Below are 20,917 nucleotides of genomic sequence, written 5' to 3' on the forward strand. Positions count from 1 at the left end.
TCCAGGAAGCACAGAGGACCCCCATTAGATTCAACAAAAACCAACCATCAACAAGGCATATATCATAGTCAAATTCACAAAATACTCAGGCAAGGAGAGAATCAGGAAAGCAGCATGGGGGGGGGGGGGGGGGAGTCTCTAACCTACAAGGAAGACAGATCAGGTTTGCAGCAGACCTACCCACAGAAACTTGGCAGGCCAGAAAGGAGTTGCAGGATATATTCAGTGTGCTGAATCAGAAAAATATGCAGCCAAGAGTTCTTTATCCAGCAAAGCTGTCATTCAAAACAGAAGGAGAAATATAAAATATCCCAGACAAACAAAAATTAAAGGAGTTTGCGACCACTAAACCAGCCCTGGAAGAAATTTTAAGGGGGGGGGGGACTGAGGGGAGAAAAGATGGGGGGGGGAAATACATATATATATATATATAAATACCAAAAGCAACAAAGATTAGAAAGGACAAGAGAACACCACCAGAAACTCCAACTCTACAAGCATCATAATGGCAATAAATTCATATCTTTCAGTACTCACTCTAAACGTCAATGAACTCAATGCTCCAATCAAAAGATATAGGGTAACAGAATGGGTAAGAAAGCAAGATTCATTTATATGCTGTTTACAAGAGACCCACTTTAAAACAAAAATAAATTTTTTTTACATTTTATTTATTTTTGAGAGAGAAAGAGAGAGACAGAGCACGAGCGGGGGAGGGGCAGAGAGAGGGAGACACAGAATCCGAAGTAGGCTCCAGGCTCAGAGCTATCAGCACAGAGCCCAATGCAGGGCTCAAACCCACAAACCGTGAGATCATGACCTGAGATGAAGTCAGTTGCTTAACAGACTGAGCCACCCAGGTGCCCCACAAGAGATCCACTTTAAACTTAAAGACACCTTCAGATTGAAAATAAGGGGATGGAGAACCATCAATCATGCCAATGGTCAATAAAAGAAAGCTGGAGTAGCCATACTTATATCAGACAATCTACACTTTAAAATAAAGACTGTATCAAGAGATGCAGAAGGGCATTATATCATAACCAAGGGGTCTATCCTCCAAGAAGACCTAACAATTGTAAACATTTATGCACCAAATGTGGAAGCACCCCAATATATAAATCAATTAATCACAAACATAAAGAAATTCTTCGATGGTAATACCATAATAGGAGACTTCAACACCACACTCACAGCAATGGACAGATCATCTAACCAAAAAATCAACAATGAAACATTGGCTTTGAATGACACACTGGACCATTAACAGATGGACTTAACAGATATATTCAGAACATTTCGTCCTAAAGCAGCAGAATATACATTCTTCTCCAGTGCACATGGAACCTTCTCCAGAATAGACCATACACTGGGACACAAATCAGCCCTAAGTAAGTACAAAAAGATTGAGATCATACCATGCATACTTTCAGACCACAACGCTATGAAACTCGAAATCAACCACAAGAAAAAATTTGGAAAGGTAACAAATACTTGGAGATGGAAGAACATCCTACTAAAGAATGAATGGGCTAACCAAGAAGTTAAAGAAGAAATTAAAAAGTATATGGAAGTCAATTAAAATGATAACACCACAACCCAAAACCTCTGGGATTCAGCAAAGGCCGTCATAAGAGGAAAGTATATAGCAATCCAGGCCTTCCTAAAGAAGGAAGAAAGATCTGATACACAACCTAACCTTATGCCTTATGGAGCTGGAAAAAGAACAACAAATAAAACCAAAAACTAGCAGAGGACAGGAATTAACAAAGATTAGAGCAGAAATTAATGCTATTGAAACCAAAAAAAACAGAACAGATCAATGAAACCAGGAGCTGGTTCTTTGAAAGAATTAACAAAATTGATAAACCACTAACCAGTTTGATCAAGAAGAAAAAGGAAAGGACCCAAATAAATAAAATCAAGAATGAAAGAGGAGAGATCACAACCGACACAGCAGAAATAAAAACAATAATAAAACAAGAGTCCAGGGCCAGATGGCTTTCCAGGGGAATTCTACAAAACATTTAAGGAAGAGTTAACACCGATTCTCTTGAAGCTGTTCCAAAAAATAGAAATGGAAAGAAAACTTCCAAACTCTTTCTATGAAGCCAGCATTACCTTGATTCCAAAACCAGACAAAGACCCCACTAAAAAGGAGAACTATAGACCAATTTCCCTGATGAACATGGATGCAAAAATCCTCAACAAGATATTAGCCAGCCAGATCCAACAATACATTAAAAAAATTATTCACCACAACCAAGTGGGATTTATACCTGGGATGCAGGGCTGGTTCAATATCCGTAAAACAATTAAGGTGATTCATCACATCAATAAAAGAAAGGACAAGGACCATATGATCCTCTCAATAGATGCACAGAAAGCATTTGACAAAATACAGCATCCTTTCTTAATAAAAACCCTCAAGAAAGTAGGGATAGAAGGGGCATATCTTGAGATTATAGAAGCCATATATGAACGACCCAACACTAATATCATCCTCAATGGGGAAAAACTGAGAGCTTTCCCCCTAAGGTCAGGAAAAAGATAGGGATGTCCACGGTCGCCACTGTTATTCAACATAGTATTGGAAGTCTTAGCCTCTGCAATCAGACAACACAAAGAAATAAAAGGCATCCAAATCGGCCAGGAGGTCAAACTTTCACTCTTTGCAGATGACATGATATTCTATATGGAAAACCCAAAAGATTCCACCATAAAAATGCTAGAATTGATTAATGAAATCAGCAAAGTTGCAAGATACAAAATCAATGCACAGAAATCGGTTGCATTCCTATATACCAACAATGAAGTGACAGAGAAATCAAGGAATCGATCCCATTTACAGTTGCACAAAAAATCATAAAATACTTAGGAATGTATCTAACCAAAGAGGTGAAAAATCTATACGCTGAAAACTATAGAAAGCTTATGAAAGAAACTGAAGAAGACACAAAAAAATGGAAAAAGACTCCATGCTCCTGGATAGGAAGAACAGATATTGTTAAAATGCCGATACTACCCAAAGCAATCTACATATTCAATGCAATCCCTATCAAAATAACACCAGCATTCTTCACAGAACTAGAACAAATAATTCTAAAATTTGTATGGAAACAGAAAAGACCCAGATTAGCCAAAGCAATCTTGAAAAAGAAAACCAAAGCGGGAGGCATCACAATCCCAGACTTCAAGCTATACTACAAAGCTGTAACCATCAAGACAGTATGGTACTGGCACAAGAATAGACACTCAGATCAATGGAACAGAATAGAGAACCCAGAAATAGACCCACAAACATATGGCCAACTAATCTTTGACAAAGCAGGAAAGAATATCCAATGGAATAAAGAGTCTTTTCAGCAAGTGGTGCGGGGAAAACTGGACAGTGGCATGCAGAAGAATGAACCTGGACCACTTTCTTAAACCATACACAAAAATAAACTCAAAATGGATGAAAGACCTAAATATAAGACAGGAAGCCATCAAAATTCTCAAGGAGAAAGCAGGCAAAAACCTCTTTGATCTTGGCCGCACCAACTTCTTACTCAACATGTCTCCAGAAGGGAGGGAAACAAAAGCAAAAATGAACTATTGGGACCTCATCAAAATAAAGAGCTTCTGCACAACAAAGGAAACAATCAGCAAAACTAAAAGGCAATCGACAGAATGGGAGAAGATATTTGCAAACGACGTATCAGATAAAGGGTTAGTATCCAGAATCTATAAAGAACTTATCAAACTCAACACCCAAAACACAAATAATCCAGTGAAGAAATGGGCAAAAGACATGAATAGACACTTCTCCAAAGAAGACATCCAGATGGTCAACCGACACATGAAAACATGCTCAACATCACTCATCAGGGAAATCCAAATCAAAACCACAATGAGATACCACCTTACACCCATCAGAATGGCTCACATTAACAACTCAGGCAACAACAGATGTTGGCGAGGATGCAGAGAAAGAGGATCTCTTTTGCATTGTTGGTGGCAGTGCAAGCTGGTGCAGCCACTCTGGAAAACAGTATGGAGGTGCCTCAAAAAACTAAAAATAGAACTACCCTACGACCCAGCAATTGCACTACTAGGCATTTATCCATGGGATTCAGGCATGCTGTTTTGAAGGGACACATGCACCCCCGTGTTTACAGCAGCACTATCAACAATAGCCAAAGTATGGAAAGAGCCCAAATGTCCATCAGTGGATGAATGGATAAAGAAGATGTGGTATATATTTACAATGGAGTATTACTCAGCAATCAAAAAAGAATGAAATCTTGCCATTTGCAACTACGTGGATGGAACTGGAGGGTATTATGCTAAGTGAAATTAGTCAGTCAGAGAAAGACAAAAATCATGACTTCACTCATATGAGGACTTTAAGAGACAAAACAGATGAACATAAGGGAAGGGACACAAAAATAATATAAAAACAGGGAGGGGGACAAAACAGAAGAGACTCATAAATATGGAGAACAAACTGAGGGTTACTGGAGGGGTTGTGGGAAGGGGGATGGGCTAAATGGGTAAGGGGCACTAAGGAATCTACTCCTGAAATCATTGTTGTACTATATGTTAACTAATGTGGATGTAAATTAAAAAAAAAAAAAAAAACTAAAAAAAAAAAAAGCCAAATGTCTAATGAAAATAGTCTTGAATTTACAGACCTCATGAAAGGATCTTGGGGGTCACTGGAACCTCCATATTACAACTTAAAAAGTTTTGGGGTAGTGGGAGGGAGGTGAGGGTGGGTGATGGGTATCGAGGAGGGCACTTTTTGGGATGAGCACTGGGTGTTGTATGGAAACCAATTTGACAATAAATTTCATATATTGAAAAAAAAAGTTTTGGGGCATCTGGGTGGCTCAGTCAGTTAAGTGTCCAACTTCAGCTCAGGTCATAATCTCACACTTTATGGGTTCAAGCCCCATGTCACGCTCTGTGCTGACAGCTCAGAGCCTGGAGCCTGCTTCGGATTCTGTGTCTCCCTCACTCTCTGTCATTCCCCCCCTCATGCTCTGTCTCTGTCTCTCTCAAAAATAAACTTAGGGGTGCCTGGGTGGCTCAGACGGTTAAGCTTCCAACTTTGGCTCAGGTCATGATCTCACGGTTCATGAGGTTGAGCCCCATGTTGGGCTCTGTGCTGACAGCTCAGAGCCTGCTTCGGATTCTGGGTCTCCTTCTCTCTCTGCTCCTCCCCCACTAGCACCTGGTTTCTCTCAAAATAAACATTAAAAAAATAATAAATAAATAAATAAATAAATAAATAAATAAACAAACAAACAAACTTAAAAAATTAAAAAAGAAAGTTCTGGAGAGTGGTGATGATTGCACAACATGAATGTACCTAATGTCACACCTAAAAATGGTTAAATGGTAAATTTTATGTTATGTATATTTTTCCACAATAAAAAAAAATAGCAAATAAAATCCAGCTGCACATATAAAAGAATAGAAGACTAAGCAGGGTTTATTCTAGTATTTAAATAGTTTCCCTTTTTAGAAAAATTATCAATATAATTCACCATAGTAACAGATGTCAAAAAAATGTGATAAAACTCAATCCAAATGCCTAATAAAATTTTTTAGCAATCTAGATTATTGGTCAACTTCCACTAATTTAGCCTGTGTTAACAAACAACATTAAAATCTCAAGCCTTACAACATAAACGTCTATCTGTTGCTCATGATGTGTGTCCACTGTAGATGGTTTGTAGGTCCATACTGTCTTCATTTCAGGCTGAAGGCAGTCCCTATCTACAACATGCTGTTCCTATGGCAGGGCAGAGAAGCAATGGCTCAATCACAAGATGGCTTTGAAAGCTTCTGCTCAGATATAGCTTATCAGTTTCACTCACATTCCAGTGGTTAAAGCAAGATTCATGGATAAGCTTAGTATCAAGGCAGAAAGTATATACCAGGAGAAGCATCTGATAGGAGAACTCTCTAGAGATGGACCCAGTAGACAGGATTACCCAATAATTATAAATAAGAAGATTTGGGAATGAATAATCTACGACAGAGGGCAACTCCTCTAACTTGAAAAAGGGTATTTAACATAAACCTAGAGCAAAAACAACTATTGCTATATATCAGCAATAAATGCTTGGAAAATGTTATCAATAAATTTAAAAAATCCCAATCAAGCATATGCGCTATGAAATCAAGTGACTACATGATCTTAGGCAAGTTAAACTCTCTTTGCCTGCTTCCTCAACTGTAAAATGAAGATGACAACACCCTATTTCAATGATTCTACAACATATTTTTTCATATTTTAATGTATCAGAAATTGATGATGTCTTAAAATAACAGCTGTCACCCAGAAGGCAATAATGCTGTGCCAAATGAAAGCTTTCTACTGACACTTTCTGGTAACATCAAGAAAGCATCACTAACAAAGCATCTTAGATTTAACAAAATACAGTAATATTTAGTGTTATTGTGATGACTGTATGAATTTATTCATATAAAACAGAACAATGGCTAACAAATAGCAAGTGCTCAATAAATACTACTTTTTCTTATTCTATGTACTACTGTATATCAAACCAGATTATAATGCTGAAGTAATTGAAGTAAAACTGCATTATAGAACATCATTAGAGAAAGAAATTAATGGAAGAGAACAGTCTAGAGAACAGACCCACATATGTATGGGTATTTAATATATAATAAATGAGTCATTTTACATCATTGGGAAAGGCACAGAACAGTATTTCTAAGTCCTGTTATACTCAATACCCTTTTATAGGGCCCTTTATACTGAAATGAAACACACATAACTCTCTACATGTAATTTTTAAAACCTATATACATTATTTCTTCTTTCTTGTGCAGTTTTGGATACACATATATACATCCATAAAGAACTATACAGAATAAAGGGAAGTAACTTATAATGGAAAAACATAAACTATTTCAAAATGTAAATGCTGGGGCGCCTGGGTGGCGCAGTCGGTTAAGCGTCCGACTTCAGCCAGGTCACAATCTCGCGGTCCGTGAGTTCGAGCCCCGCGTCAGGCTCTGGGCTGATGGCTCAGAGCCTGGAGCCTGTTTCCGATTCTGTGTCTTCCTCTCTCTCTGCCCCTCCCCCGTTCATGCTCTGTCTCTCTCTGTCCCCAAAATAAAAATAAACGTTGAAAAAAAAAATTAAAAAAAAAAACAAAAAAAAACAAAAAAAACCAAAATGTAAATGCATAAGCACATCAGAAGACAGTAGTTATCAAAAGCTTCTACTATGTAGACTCACTGTAATCACTATTAATGCTACAGATACAAATGCTGACTGCAGAACTGGTGACTCAAATACCACAAGTGACACTGGTGACAAGTGACCTGATTTTCTTAAATGGGGAACTCTCTGTAAAGTTTTTTTTCGTAAAGTTTTAAACAAAATACGATATAATCTTCCCTCAATCTACAAAATGGTCAAATTAGGGGAAATGTTAGCATACACTATACCGTGCAAAATCAATACTTTTTAATTAAAAAGTATTTAAATTTTTATTTTATTAAAATTTATTTAATAAAAATAAAATGTACAAAACATATTTTGTGTTTATATGTAAAAAGAACTTAGGTCTAGGCTCATAAAATTATAGTTTTTGATCTATATAAATGTTCAGAGGGATTTAACCTATATGGGTGGGGGTCATGAAATGCAGAATATCTATCTTGCCTGGTCTACATCAAAAACAGATGGGTGGGGGGAGGAAAAATAAGATAAAAAGAGAGAGGGAGACAAACCATAAGAAACTCAAATACAGACAACAAACTGAGGGTTGCTGGAGGGCTGAGGGGTGATGGGCATTAAGGAAGGTACCTGTTGGGAGGAGCACTGGGTATTACATGTAAGTGATGAATCACTGAATTCTACTCCTGAAATCATTATTACACTATTTGTTAACTAACTTGGATTAAAAAAAAAAAAATGGTGTAATACTTTCAATACTACAATAAGCAAAAGCCACTCCAAAAATTTCTTAATGCTCCTCTGGAAGTAGTAACACTTCCGCTAAAACCCCTGAAATAGACTCGTCAAAAAAAAATTCTGGGGGCACCTGGCTGGCTCAGTCAGTTAAGCGTCCAACTTCAGCTCAGGTCATGATCTCATGGCTGATGGGTTCGAGCCCCGCGTTCAGGCTCTATATTGACAGCTCAGAGCCTGGAGTCTGCTTCGGATTCTGTCTCCTCTCTCTGCCCCTCCCCTGCTTGCACTCTGTCTCTCTCTCTCAAAAATAAACGTTAACAAAAATTTTTTTTTAAGTATTCTGGACAACTGGATACCCACTTTGTTGAAAATTAATAGCCCCATCTCCTCAAAATATTCCTAAGTCACCAGAAGGCAGAGTTATGTAATCTCACATGGTAAAAACCATGTCTCAACATAACTTCTATTTGTGTTCCTTTTCCAACTAGTAAACAAGATGCACTCTTTGAAGTCTATCTGATCTCTGCCAGTCCCCTGACTAACCCTTTTTCTACTGCTTCTGAAATCCATTCTCTCAAAGTTTTAAAATTCCACTATAGGGGCACCTGGGTGGCTCAGTCAGTTGAGCGTCCAACTTCGGCTCAGGTCATGATCTCAAGGTTTGTGGGTTCAATCCCCACATCGGGTTCTGTGCTGCCAGCTCAGAGCCTGGAGCCTATTTCGGATTATGTGTCTCCCCCTCTCTCTGCCCCTCCCTCACTCACACTCTGCCTCTCTCTGTCTCAAAAGTAAATAAACATTAAAAAAATTTTTAAATTCCACTATAAACAAACTACTTCTCATAGGGAGTACATTACAATGTTAAAAGCATGGACTTTGGAAATCAGGCAGATCTTCTGGATTCAAAATCTAACTATTACCAAAGGACTCTGTGTGTGATATATGCCAATTTACTTCCTTGACACCTTAGCGTCCGTAGCTGTATAATCTTTTTCCTTCAGATTCTTCCCTTCCAGCCTAAACATCCATAATTCACCTCTATCCTAAGAAAACCACAAAAAGGAAAATTCCACCAACTCTATTATTCCTTCAAGTTATCATCTCCATCTCCTCTCTTCTCTGTACAATTCTTTGAAAATAAGATCAAATTAGGGGCGCCTGGGTGGCACAGTCGGTTAAGCGTCCGACTTCAGCCAGGTCACGATCTCGCGGTCCGTGAGTTCGAGCCCCGCGTCAGGCTCTGGGCTGATGGCTCAGAGCCTGGAGCCTGTTTCCGATTCTGTGTCTCCCTCTCTCTCTGCCCCTCCCCCGTTCATGCTCTGTCTCTCTCTGTCCCAAAAATAAATAAACGTTGAAAAAAAAAAAAAAAAAGAAAATAAGATCAAATTAAATCAAATGAGTTAATGGTCAAATAATAAAACAATAAAAGGGACAGAAAGGAGACTGCAGAGCTAACATATTGAGGACTGAAACACCACCATTAAAGCTAATAAATAAATTAAAAAGAGCAAAAAACATATAACTGAAAAAAAGATATAACTGAAATACTGACAAAGGTTTAAGATAATAATGGTTAATGCAGAGAAAAAGACAAAAATCAAGTAATTTCCCCAAATATCTATTTAACTCTCTCATCCTACCTGGCTTTACATTTTCTTAGTCCTTGACACCTTCTTTATTATTATTATTATTATTATTATTATTATTATTATTATTATTATTTTAGAGAGAGTGCACAAGTGAGGGAGGGGCAGGAGAAAGAGACAGAGAGAGACAAAAGAGAAAGAGAGAGAGAAAGAGACAGAGAGAGAGAATCCCAAGCAGGCTCTATGCTCAGCATGGAGCCCAACACGGGGCTCAATCCCACGATCCTGGGATCATGACCTGAGTTAAAATCAAAAGTCAGAAGCTCAGTCTTTGACATCTTCTAAATTAACATGTAATTTACTTATCTGTTAGGTTAACTATTTATCACCTCTGTTCCTCCCACTAGAATGTAAGTTCCACAAGGGCCATGGCTTTGTTTCACTGGCACAGAACAGAAATCACTAAAGATTTACTGAGTGAAATAATGAATAAATACACAAAGATATGAAAGGCAAAGATAATCTTCCAAAAAGATAACCTAGCAAGTGAATCAGAAAAAATACTCTGATACAATGACAGTAAATTTCTGTGAAATGAAGAAAAAAGTATTTAGGTAAAAAACAACAATGCATTCATTCCAGGAAAAAATTAAAAATGATTTGCATGACAACACACTGAACTTAAAGAAATAAAGAAAATACTAATTGTCCAAGCCAATGAAAAAGTAAGTCATCTTGAAGATTTACAAAAAAAATAAAACACAGTATTGTACTTCCTCACAAGAGCATTCAATACTAGGGAAAATAACATCTACAGGATTTTGAAATGATTTATTATTCGTTAGAAATACTACACACATTCAAGTAGATATTAGGTGACAAAAGCAATAAGCAATCATTCCTTAATAATTAAGAACTTAGGAAACAATGCCCTTATGAGCACATGCCGAAAAAGTACTCAACAATGAAATTAAGTCAAAGACCTCAGAAATGGAAATCACTGGTAAAAAGATCAGTGCAGTGCCCCAAATCAAAGTAAATAATAAATCAAATATTCTAGGAATACAAGGATGGTTAAACTTCAAAAAATTAATATAAACTCATATTAATAGATGTTAAAAAGATTAAAATTTAATATTCATTTGATAAAAATTCTTAGTAAACTAGAAACAGTACCAAAAGCCAACAGCCCAAACATCAGATTTAATTATAAAATTTTATAAGCAACTCTCATTAAAGAAACATTAAAGAATGTTTCTATCAGTTTCTGTTTATCACCATACATAGTTTCCAGGGAATGCAATAACATGCACACACATGACACAGAGAAATAATAAATATCAGATAAAAGAACTAAAGACACAAAGAAACTCAAAAAAGATGGGTGTGACCTTAATTGAGGAAATTTTCAAATTGTACTAAAGGATATATAAAATACCTGAACAAATAAATGAAAAGACTAAAATATTAAAATATCAATTCTCTTCTATAGTACCTATAAATCCAATACAAGTCCAATCAAAATTTCTAGTTTTTTCAATGTGTACCTTGAAAGTGACACTAAAATTCACTTAGATGACCTAAGGCAATTTTAAAGAATAAAATAGGGCAGGGAAGTGGAAAAGAGCTAAAGAGAACAGCAAGATAATGCATAGCTTTGCAGGTAAAAAATAAGATGCTGGTCTTAATTCTAAAAGCAAGGAGAAGTCAATAGTGATTTTAAAACCAAGAAGATGACTTTGTCTGAAGTGTTCGAAAATGCATTGGAGAAGCTTAAAAGATAACCTGGAGAGTCACAGTCACTGAAAATGACAGAGGATGGACCAACAAAACTCTTTAACACTGGCAAAAATGTCAGAATCAGTTTTTTTTCCGAACTCTGGAAATTAACCAAAGGCTTACAGGAGCTCAGGGAGCATTTATTCAAGAATAGCTGAATTTCACTAAGAACTTTGTGGTGTTTTAACTTTCCCTATTTCCATCATCCCCTCCCTAGTGCCATGGTAGCCTAAAACAACAGCCCACAATCATGGCAGAAACCAGCAGTCTGGCAGCCACTAGAGGAGGCAGAACGGGGTTAGAGCTCCTTCAAAACCCCTATTCCAGAGAATTATTATTGGACCTGTCTGGTGGTTCCCTGAAGACACCACTCAGTAGGCAGTCTTTATTTGACGTGACAGAGTGCCAAAGTAAAACAGCCTTTTCCCTGGGGGTGTCTGTCAAAAACAATCAAAGACAACTGCTGAACTTCAGGGCTGCCTGCGGCAGTGCGCAGTGCATAAGAGTTGGGGTAAACAATAGGCTAACCAAAAAGCTTAAAAAGAAACGTTGAGAAATAGGATGTTCAATAGGGGGATTTGAAAGTTCCAACATATTCCTGGGGATCATGAAGCCCACATACGTACAAAGACATTTGTGCCTGATCAGGAAAAACCTGAGAAGGTCCTAAACTCTCACAACTGACCCTGAGACTGCACAAGCAAGAAGTGAAGGCTAAAGCAAAGTTGTAAAATGCCTAGTGGTATACTATACACCTGCCCAGCATGCATATAGAGCCTCCTGGCAGACTAGAGACTTAGTTACAAGTATTTAAAGAAAGGTCTGTCAGGGGCACCAGGGTGGCTCAGTCCGACTGAGCATCCTATTTGGCTTAGGTCATGATCTTGTGGTTCGTGAGTTCGAGCCCCACGTCTCTGTGCTGAGAGCTTAGAGCCTGAAGCCTGCTTTGGAATCTGCGACTCCCTCTCTCTCTGCCCCTCTCCTGCTCAAGCTCTGTCTCTCTCTGTCTCTCAATAAATAAATAAATATTAAAGAAATAAAAAAAAAAAAAGCTAGCTCTGTCAAATCATTAGCTAACCACCAAGCTAACCAAGCAGAGACTTCAGTGGCCACACACACAAAAAAATATAAACTTTAAAAATTAGTTCAGAAAAGTCTCTGTGTAAAAGACAAAAACAACAAAAAACAACAAAAAATCCCAATAAACCTTGGGAAGAAGTGGGGCGCCTGGGTGGCGCAGTCGGTTAAGCGTCGGACTTCAGCCAGGTCACGATCTCGCGGTCCGTGAGTTCGAGCCCCGCGTCAGGCTCTGGGCTGATGGCTCAGAGCCTGGATGGAGCCTGTTTCCGATTCTGTGTCTCCCTCTCTCTCTGCCCCTCCCCCGTTCATGCTCTGTCTCTCTCTGTCCCAAAAATAAATAAACGTTGAAAAAAAAAAAATTAAACCTTGGGAAGAAGAAAGGCTCTGGTTTCCAGAGTTGCCATATTATATTATTTTAAACTTTCAGTTCCAAACCAAAAATTAAGAGACATGCAAAGAAACGAGAAAAGTATGATCCATACACAGAATGATTTCAAATAAAGAAAACCATGTCTAAATAACTAAAGTATGAGAACAATGTGTCATCAAATAGAGAGTATCAATAAAGTGACAGAAATTATAAAAGAAACCAAAACTCTGGAGTTGAAAAATAAAATAATGCTTATGCATTATATTTCAAACCAAAAAAGATTTTTAAAAAATAAGTTGCCCATGTGCCAATGTAAGTAAATATGGCTAAAAATACACAGATTTAAAAAGAGATTCACAAATCAACTTTACATATCTTCAAGGACTCATGATTATACATCATTTCCTTCCTAAAAAAACCCCAAAAACTCCTACTTTATCTCATCTTCATAATCTGGGTTCTCTCAGCTACTTCTCTAATATTTCCATCCTACTGGGAGATAAAATAAGAATAGAATTCTCAGGGCACCTGACTGGTTCAGTCCATAGAGCATGACTCTTGATCTTAGGGTCATGAGTTCAAGCCCCACACTGTGCATAGAGCTTACTTAAACAATAAGAATAGAATTCTCTTGTCATCTCTCCCACACCTAACAGAATTCTATCATTTCATTTAGTGCTGTCCTTTTCTCCCCTCTTACATTTTGTTTCTGTTTCACTCCTGGACAGCAAATCAGGGGATGCATTTTTAGCAAAACTGCACAATAACTTTAAATTCCTCACTGCCTATACTGCTGTTAGATACATTCAGTATCATAAATTTACCAGGAATTCATTTTAATAGCATGAGAAAAGTGTAAAAAATTCTTAGTTACCATTAAAATAACCTAAATTTCCTGCCATTTCCATACATCATATGCTTTGTCATGTGTATATAAAACTGTCATTTTAACTGTACCAAACTTATCCAGAGGAATAGAAAATCATATAAGTGATTAAAAAAAAACACAACTGAAAATTTATTGGTTCAGATAGATTAGTATTTTAACTTTTTCTTACCATCAGCAAGCCAAACAGGCTTCCAACTTAAGAACAGTTTTTCATTAGGAAAAACAGAACTATGAAGACTACTTTTCAAGACAATGTTTTTAAAAGATTCGAATTAGGGGCACCTGTGTGGCTCAGTTGGTTAAACATCCAACTCTTGATTTGGCTCAGGTCATGATCTCATGGTTCCTGAGTTCGATCCCCGTGTCAGGCTCCATGATAACAGTGTGGAGACTGCTTGGGATTCTCTGTCTCTCTCTCTCAAAATAAATAAAATAATTTAAAAAAAAAAATAAATGCAGTTAAATTTAAATAAATAAATAAATGATCAGAATTAAAGTGGAGAAAGATCAAGCAATAATGAAAGCAATGAAAGTATACTATGTAACCCCGTTACTTGCTAATGTTTCTAACTTCAAGAATATACAATTATTGTTATCTTTTTCTTAAGTACTCATTTCCTTCTATTCTTCAAAATTACAATAATAATTTTTTAAATAAAAAAACCAGGGGTGCCTGGGTGGCTCAGTCGGTTGAGCGTCTGACTTCGGCTCAGGTCATGATCTTAGTCTGTGGGTTCGAGCTCCACATCAGGCTCTGTGCTGACCTCTTGCTCACAGCCTGGAGCCTGCTTCAGATTCGGTGTCTCCTTCTCTCTCTGCCCCTCCCCCGCTCACACTTTGTCTCACTGTTTCTCAAAAATAAACAAATATAAACAAAATTTTTTTAAATAAAAAAAACCAAATCCTGTCATCCAAAATAATAGTTTTCATTTTTCTATCTATACATGTACATATAGCTTTGTACAATCATACATATTCAATTTTGTATTCTGTATTTCACCTTGCCTCATGCTTTAAGTTTAAATTATTTATTTAAAAAAATTTTTTTAATGTTTTATTTATTTTTGAGACAGAGAGAGACAGAGCATGAGCAGGGGAGGGGCAGAGAGAGAGGGAGACACAGAATCCGAAGCAGGCTCCAGGCTTTGAGCTGTCAGCACAGAGCCTGACGTGGAGCTTGAACTCACAAACCACGAGATCATGACCTGAGCCAAAGTCGGACACTCAACCGACTGAGCCACCCAGGCACCCCTTAAATTATTTTTTTAATGTTTATTTATTTTTGAGAGAGACATACAATCCATATGACGAATTTCCATAAGCCATTTTAAAAATTCCAGTTTCAAGGAATATTAATGGCATGAGAACATGGCCACAGTGAGAGCTTTAATAAACTGTACAAACGCAATTTTTAAAAAAAAAATTTTTTTTCAACGTTTTTATTTATTTTTGGGACAGAGAGAGACAGAGCATGAACGGGGGAGGGGCAGAGAGAGAGGGAGACACAGAATCGGAAACAGGCTCCAGGCTCTGAGCCATCAGCCCAGAGCCTGACGCGGGGCTCGAACTCACGGACCGCGAGATCGTGACCTGGCTGAAGTCGGACGCTTAACCGACTGCACCACCCAGGCGCCCCTATATTAAGTACATTATATACATTTAACTTATCCTCTTAAAGGATAAAGATACAAAACTGCAACAACTTTCAGGTTGTATGGATACTTCTTCATGGCATTATGAATTACTGTGCAAAATAGGATCTTGCAAGAATATTGTCTAGAAATAAGCATTTCAATTGCCAAGATTAAAAGGAAAAGTTACTATGCTATGCAAAATGAGCAAGCATCCATTACTGAGAAATATCTAAAAGGAAGTTCCTTGTTGAACCTGTCATGCAACGTCAATTTTGGTCAGAGACTATCTTATAAAATTTGTGAAATACTACTGGTTATCACAAGTACTCTTCAGAATAATTGTGTAGACCAGGGGTCAGTAAGTTACAACCAAATCCAGCCACCCCTCCTTTTGTAAATAAAGTTTTATTAGAATATATTTATTAGTCACGCTCATTCATTCATATATTGTCTAATGGCTGCTTTCACACTATGAAAGCAAAGTTCTGTAGTGGGCTTGCTCTACTACCTGTCTCTTTACAATACAGACAGCTAAAACATCTAAGTAAATAACTGTACTTGTAGTAAAAGTACCAGAATGGGGCACCTTGGTGGCTACTAGTTAAGCCTCTGACTCTTGATTTAGATTTCAACGCAGGTCATGATCTCACGGTTTGTGAGTTTGAGCCCCACAGTGGGCACTGAGCTAAGCGCATGGAGCTTGTCCTCTCTCTACTCCTCCCCTGCTCATGGGCATGTGCATGTGCTCGCGCTCTCGTTCTCTCTCAAAATAAATAAATAAATAAACATTAAAAAAAATGTATCAGCATAGATATCCAGATCCTAACTTATGGAGCTCATACTCCGAGATAGTGACATGATATATGCAAATAACTTACAACACAAGGTATGAAAAGCTAAGTGCTAAGATAAGTAGAGTGACATAAAAAGGATGAGATTGCACCCACTGTATGAAATCTTGAAGGAAGCAGCTTTTGCAATGGGTTTTGAAGGATGGCTATAATATAGACACGTAGGATGGGGAGACTTCCAATGTGAAGAAAAGCAGAGCTGTGAAAAATTACAAACATGACAGTGTACTTTGCATAGAGGAGGACAGTTAGTAAAAAATGCTAATAAGCATTTTGAAGCCAAAGCATAGGGAAGACTTCCAATGTCAGGATTAGCAGTTTAGATTTTAAATACAATCAAGTTCAAAAGCAAGGAGGTTATAAGTGAATACAACTGTGCTTTAGAAAGATCAATCTGTCAACAGTATTTCAAACGAATTTAAGGAGACAGGTGATAAGGAAACTAATTACAAAGTATTAAAATAAGTAATGAAGGTGGTGACAATGGCACTGGAAAAAAGGATACACTGGATAAAATGGAATAAACACATTACTATAATAGCAAAATCACTCAAATACTTATGATCAGACAGTTGCATTTGGATACAATATAAACCTCTTACTCATAAGGGGTAAAAAACCATCTCCCCTACCTTTGAACAAAATATTATTTCTAATTAGTTCTGATAATTTAAAACTATTTAAATAGTAATTTAAAGTGCTGGGCTACCACTTTCCAGTTTTTAAACTTACTCTGGATATAAGCATATATTAATACTGAATTCATTTACTAGGGCCCCATCTGCTGGACCTGTGGAAGGAAAAGTCTGATCTTAAATTTGGGCTCATAAATGCTTCTGCTAAATTGCTATAAATAACAGTAAAAGGATGTGCATTACAGCAGCTCTTCTCCTGGTATACCAAATGCCTTCTTTAGGAAAAGAACCATAAAATTTACCTTTATATTTTATAAAGCATGAAAAACTTTATTGTTGCTTAAACTGTTGATTTTTTAAATAAGAGATTTTGTATTCAAACCTCACAAATATTTAAAAATACGTAACTAAGAAATTTATTTCTCAGTATAAGAATAAGCTGGAATTCATTAGACTGATCTTATTGGTAAGGCATACTGAAGAAAAGTTTTACATCCTGTTCATTAAGAACTAAGCTGCAGCTTGTCAGTTGGCTTCTGGCTGAGCTCTACCAATGGAAGACAAAAATGATCTATTGACAGGTAGAAGAAAGGGAAAAAACAAGGAATTCCATCCTGCCTTTTTCTCTACCTAAAACTGAATCTCCCTAAGTGGCTTCAGCTCCTTCGGGAAGAGTCTAGTTCCCACCAGATAACCCTAGCCCTTGGCCTCCAGGACCTGTATCCTACCTGTATCCCTCCATTTATCACCACTGACTCATCTCTGGGTTGCCTCACCATCTATTCTCTTTTTGGCTTAAGTCTTCCATTACTTATGTAACCAGTTCTCTGCATTAAAGTCCCTTTATGTAAAAGAATGGGAGGAGGCAGGGAGGGACAGAATGAAGATAGAGCAAAATGGCTTAGCCCTAGCTTTCTCTAGCTCTAGCCTCACCGTACACCAGCCTCATTTCACAATGGAAAAGAAAGAGCAGTAATATGACTATACTTTCTAGATCACTTGTGTACATCCATCCTTCTCAAATATTTTGCTTTGTATTATATGGTGTGCCAAGACGATTTACATGAAACATTAGAATAGGCATATCCATGGTAGGATGACTTAAAAAAATATTTGTGGGGCTGGGTGGCTCAGCTGGTTGAGCGACCAACTCTTGATTTTGGCTCAGGTCATGATCCAGGGTCGTGGGAGCAAGCCCCAAATCATGGAGATGGAGCCTGCTTAGGATTCTCTCTCTTCCTCTCTCTCATCCCTCCCACCCCCCACCGCTATTTTTCAGGTTTTTTTTTTTTCTTTCTTCTTTGAATTCTTTATTTTTTTAAGTTTCTTTATGGGGGGGGGGGTGTGGAGGGAGGGGCAGAGATAGGGGAAGAGGAAGAACCCCAAGCAGGTTCCACACTGTCAGCACAGAGCCTGACAATGGCTCAAACTCAGGAACTTTGAGATCACGACCCAAGCCAAGATCAAGAGTCAGACACTTAACCAACTAAGCCACCCAGGTGCCTCCCATCCTCTAAAATTAAAACGAAAAGAAAAGAAAAGGCACATTAAAACAAACTACAAGGGTGCTATCAATTCAATGCAGGATAGCCTTCAACAAATGCTATGGGACAATTGGATATCCATATGCAAATAATAGTATTATTACTATTAGGACCTAGGTCCTAATAGTAGGACCCCTACCTCATACCATATACAAAAATTAACTCAAAATGGATCACAGACCTAAATTTAAGAGGTAAAACTACAACACGAGTATAAATCTTCATCGCAATGGATTAAGCGGTTTATTAGGTATGACACCAAAGCAATAGAAACCTATGAAAAAAATAAATTGAACTTTCTCAAAATTGAACTTTTGTGCTTCAAAGGATCCTATCAAGAAAGTGAAAAGACAAAAGAATGGGAAAAAATATTTAAATTATATCTAACAAGGGACTTGTTTATATCTAGAATATATAAAGAAATCTTGTAACTCATAAAAGGGCAATAATTCAATTTTAAAATACATAAATGATATGAATAGACATTTCTCCAAAGATGATACATGAATGGCCAACATCCCTGGCCATCAGAGAAATGCAAATCAAAATCACAATGAGATAGTTGCCTGGGGCAGAATGTAGGGAAGTAGACAGTGTCTGGAGCCAGTTTCTTCAACAGAAAGAAAGCAAAAGCAAAGAAGTATCAAATATGTTCAATTACCTACCTACGTCATTATAAAATGAGTAAAAAGAGAAGCTATCTTTCTGCCAGACCAAAGGAACTATCAGACTAACTGATGCAAAGGTCTTTCAGAAATACAGAAAATGACTCAAGACATAAGCATACATTTGAGGCTGTTTCTGCTATAAGCTGTAGATTTCACAGGAAAACATAGTTTTGGCTGCTAAAATAGAAAATATTCATATTAGGTGTTATTATTGTAGAACAATCAATTGTAACTTCATGCACTACCGTAATTACAAAACTGAACAACTACATTTAGCAGACAATTAATAATCACAAAAGTAGTCTTAAAAGAAACTACTTTGCTAATAAAAATTTCTAGGAAATTGGTGACATATTAATACCTCATTTTCAGGGATCTTTACACTAATAATTTTGTTACTTTAGTATTAGCTGTCTAAAACAGCTTTGTGTAACTACTTAGAAATAACTGAAAATCACAACTTCTGAAAAAAATCTTAGATTACCCATGTAACATTAGTGAAGGAAAAAAAAATCAGTGAAAACTCTTTCTTTAAATATTCCTTTTGATGATTCTGTAAATGATAATATACTCCAGATACACTGTAATGACAAACAACTAAGGCAAGCAAAGACATCAAATTCACAAGTTCGATTTAAAAAATTCTATTTCCAATAATGCAATAAAAAACATAGGTTCCCTTACCTCATCATCATCATCAGAATCATTCCCAAACACTGATGGTTTTTGCAAAACAGGGTGCAACTGCTGTGCTTTCTTTGGCAAAATAAGCCCATACCTGCATTTTGTTTTTGAAATAGAAATTACACCATTATATTTAAATGTTAAAAAATAATACATCCACTACTTCTTCCAGATGAAGCTACCAAGTCAAAACATATGACACAGCTTATGAACACAGAACAGGGTTTCCACTTTCCAATGATCTCAAAGTTCTAATGTGTATTAAGATTTTATAATTACTCTTCTAAGTAATTGTTTGCTGACACGGGCCAAATTCAAATACCATTTTAATAAAAAAAGAGAAATAACTGAAGAGTTCAGAAATGTTTTAGATGATGAAATAATGTTTTAGAAAGAACATGTTAGAGGAACGCTCGTTTCATGCCTACTAAAAATTTTAAAACACTCTAAATTATCCTTGTGGTCGAACAAGAAAATAGCTGTTTTTTTTTTTTTTTTTTTTCCTACTGGGTACTTACATAGTTTAAAATAAGTTATTGGGTAATGTGACCCACGAAAAATTTTTAACAGATTACAGTAACTGAGAAACTCAAGAAGTCACGGGACAAATGCCCATTATATTCTATTGCGCTCATTTGCTCTGTCTTGGAGCATCTCAGAAAACCATCCCATCAGGTCCAACTCATTTAGTTTCTCACGCTTTGGCCTTTAAAATGCCGAGATGACGGGAAACTCCATCAAAGTAAGAATTATACATCAAAGGTAAAACTTTCAAGAACATACAATATTTGTCTCTCTTGCGGCAACGTATACCCCAGGTCCCTATTATGCCTACCCTCTTGTGGCTTCTCAGCACAACATTCCTAAAACAAGGAGGGAGGGCGGGAATCAGGACTTGAGCAGCCAAGGAGAACAAGGCCCTCTAAGGAAGCCAGGAATTGTCTCTTCTCATTGCCCCTGAAAGCATCCAACCAGGGAGAAACTCAAGCGCGGGGTAGGAAGCAAGACTGAGGGGCCTCAGACCGAGCTTTTGGAAAATAGAAAAGTCTCGCTCTCTGCCCCTCAGCCTAACTTCCTTTATTTCCTCACAAGTTTCTCCCTCAAACTTCGGACTTCCATCCTGGAAAATGTGGGGGGGAGGGGAATATGTTCCTCAGGATTTCTCGCTTTTCCCCGCCTCTATCCCTGACGACAAAGCCCCTTCACTTCCAGCGCACTTTTACTCGTCGGTCAAAGACTAAGTCGCCGTGATCTT

General features: G+C 37.3%; 1 protein-coding gene and 1 long non-coding RNA gene across 3 annotated transcripts in view; both read right to left on the reverse strand.

The window, feature by feature from the left end:
* The window catches only part of NSRP1 (nuclear speckle splicing regulatory protein 1), a 61,909-nt gene that overhangs the window by 40,868 nt on the left and 124 nt on the right, over nt 1-20,917 (reverse strand). The window contains exons 1-2 of one of the 2 annotated variants that reach the window (XM_086686429.1): nt 20,498-20,688; nt 19,663-19,756 (exon numbers count right to left, since the gene is read on the reverse strand). Coding sequence is in view for 1 of the 2 variants with exons in the window: in XM_025916727.2 (XP_025772512.1) it covers nt 19,663-19,756 (94 nt within the window). In the remaining variant the exon portion in view is untranslated. Of the gene's footprint in view, nt 1-19,662; nt 19,757-20,497; nt 20,689-20,917 lie in introns of those variants that run through there. The other variant, XM_025916727.2, reaches the window with a different exon arrangement.
* LOC147574154 (uncharacterized) lies at nt 6,254-9,308 on the reverse strand. The gene is made up of 2 exons (XR_015243947.1): nt 7,217-9,308; nt 6,254-6,953 (listed from the first exon to the last, which is right to left on the reverse strand). It is a non-coding gene; the product is annotated as an uncharacterized LOC147574154 (long non-coding RNA).

Source organism: Puma concolor, chromosome E1 (assembly GCF_028749965.1).
Source record: "Puma concolor isolate L17-30 chromosome E1, mPumCon1.1.hap2, whole genome shotgun sequence".
Classification (NCBI taxonomy): Eukaryota; Metazoa; Chordata; class Mammalia; order Carnivora; family Felidae; genus Puma; species Puma concolor.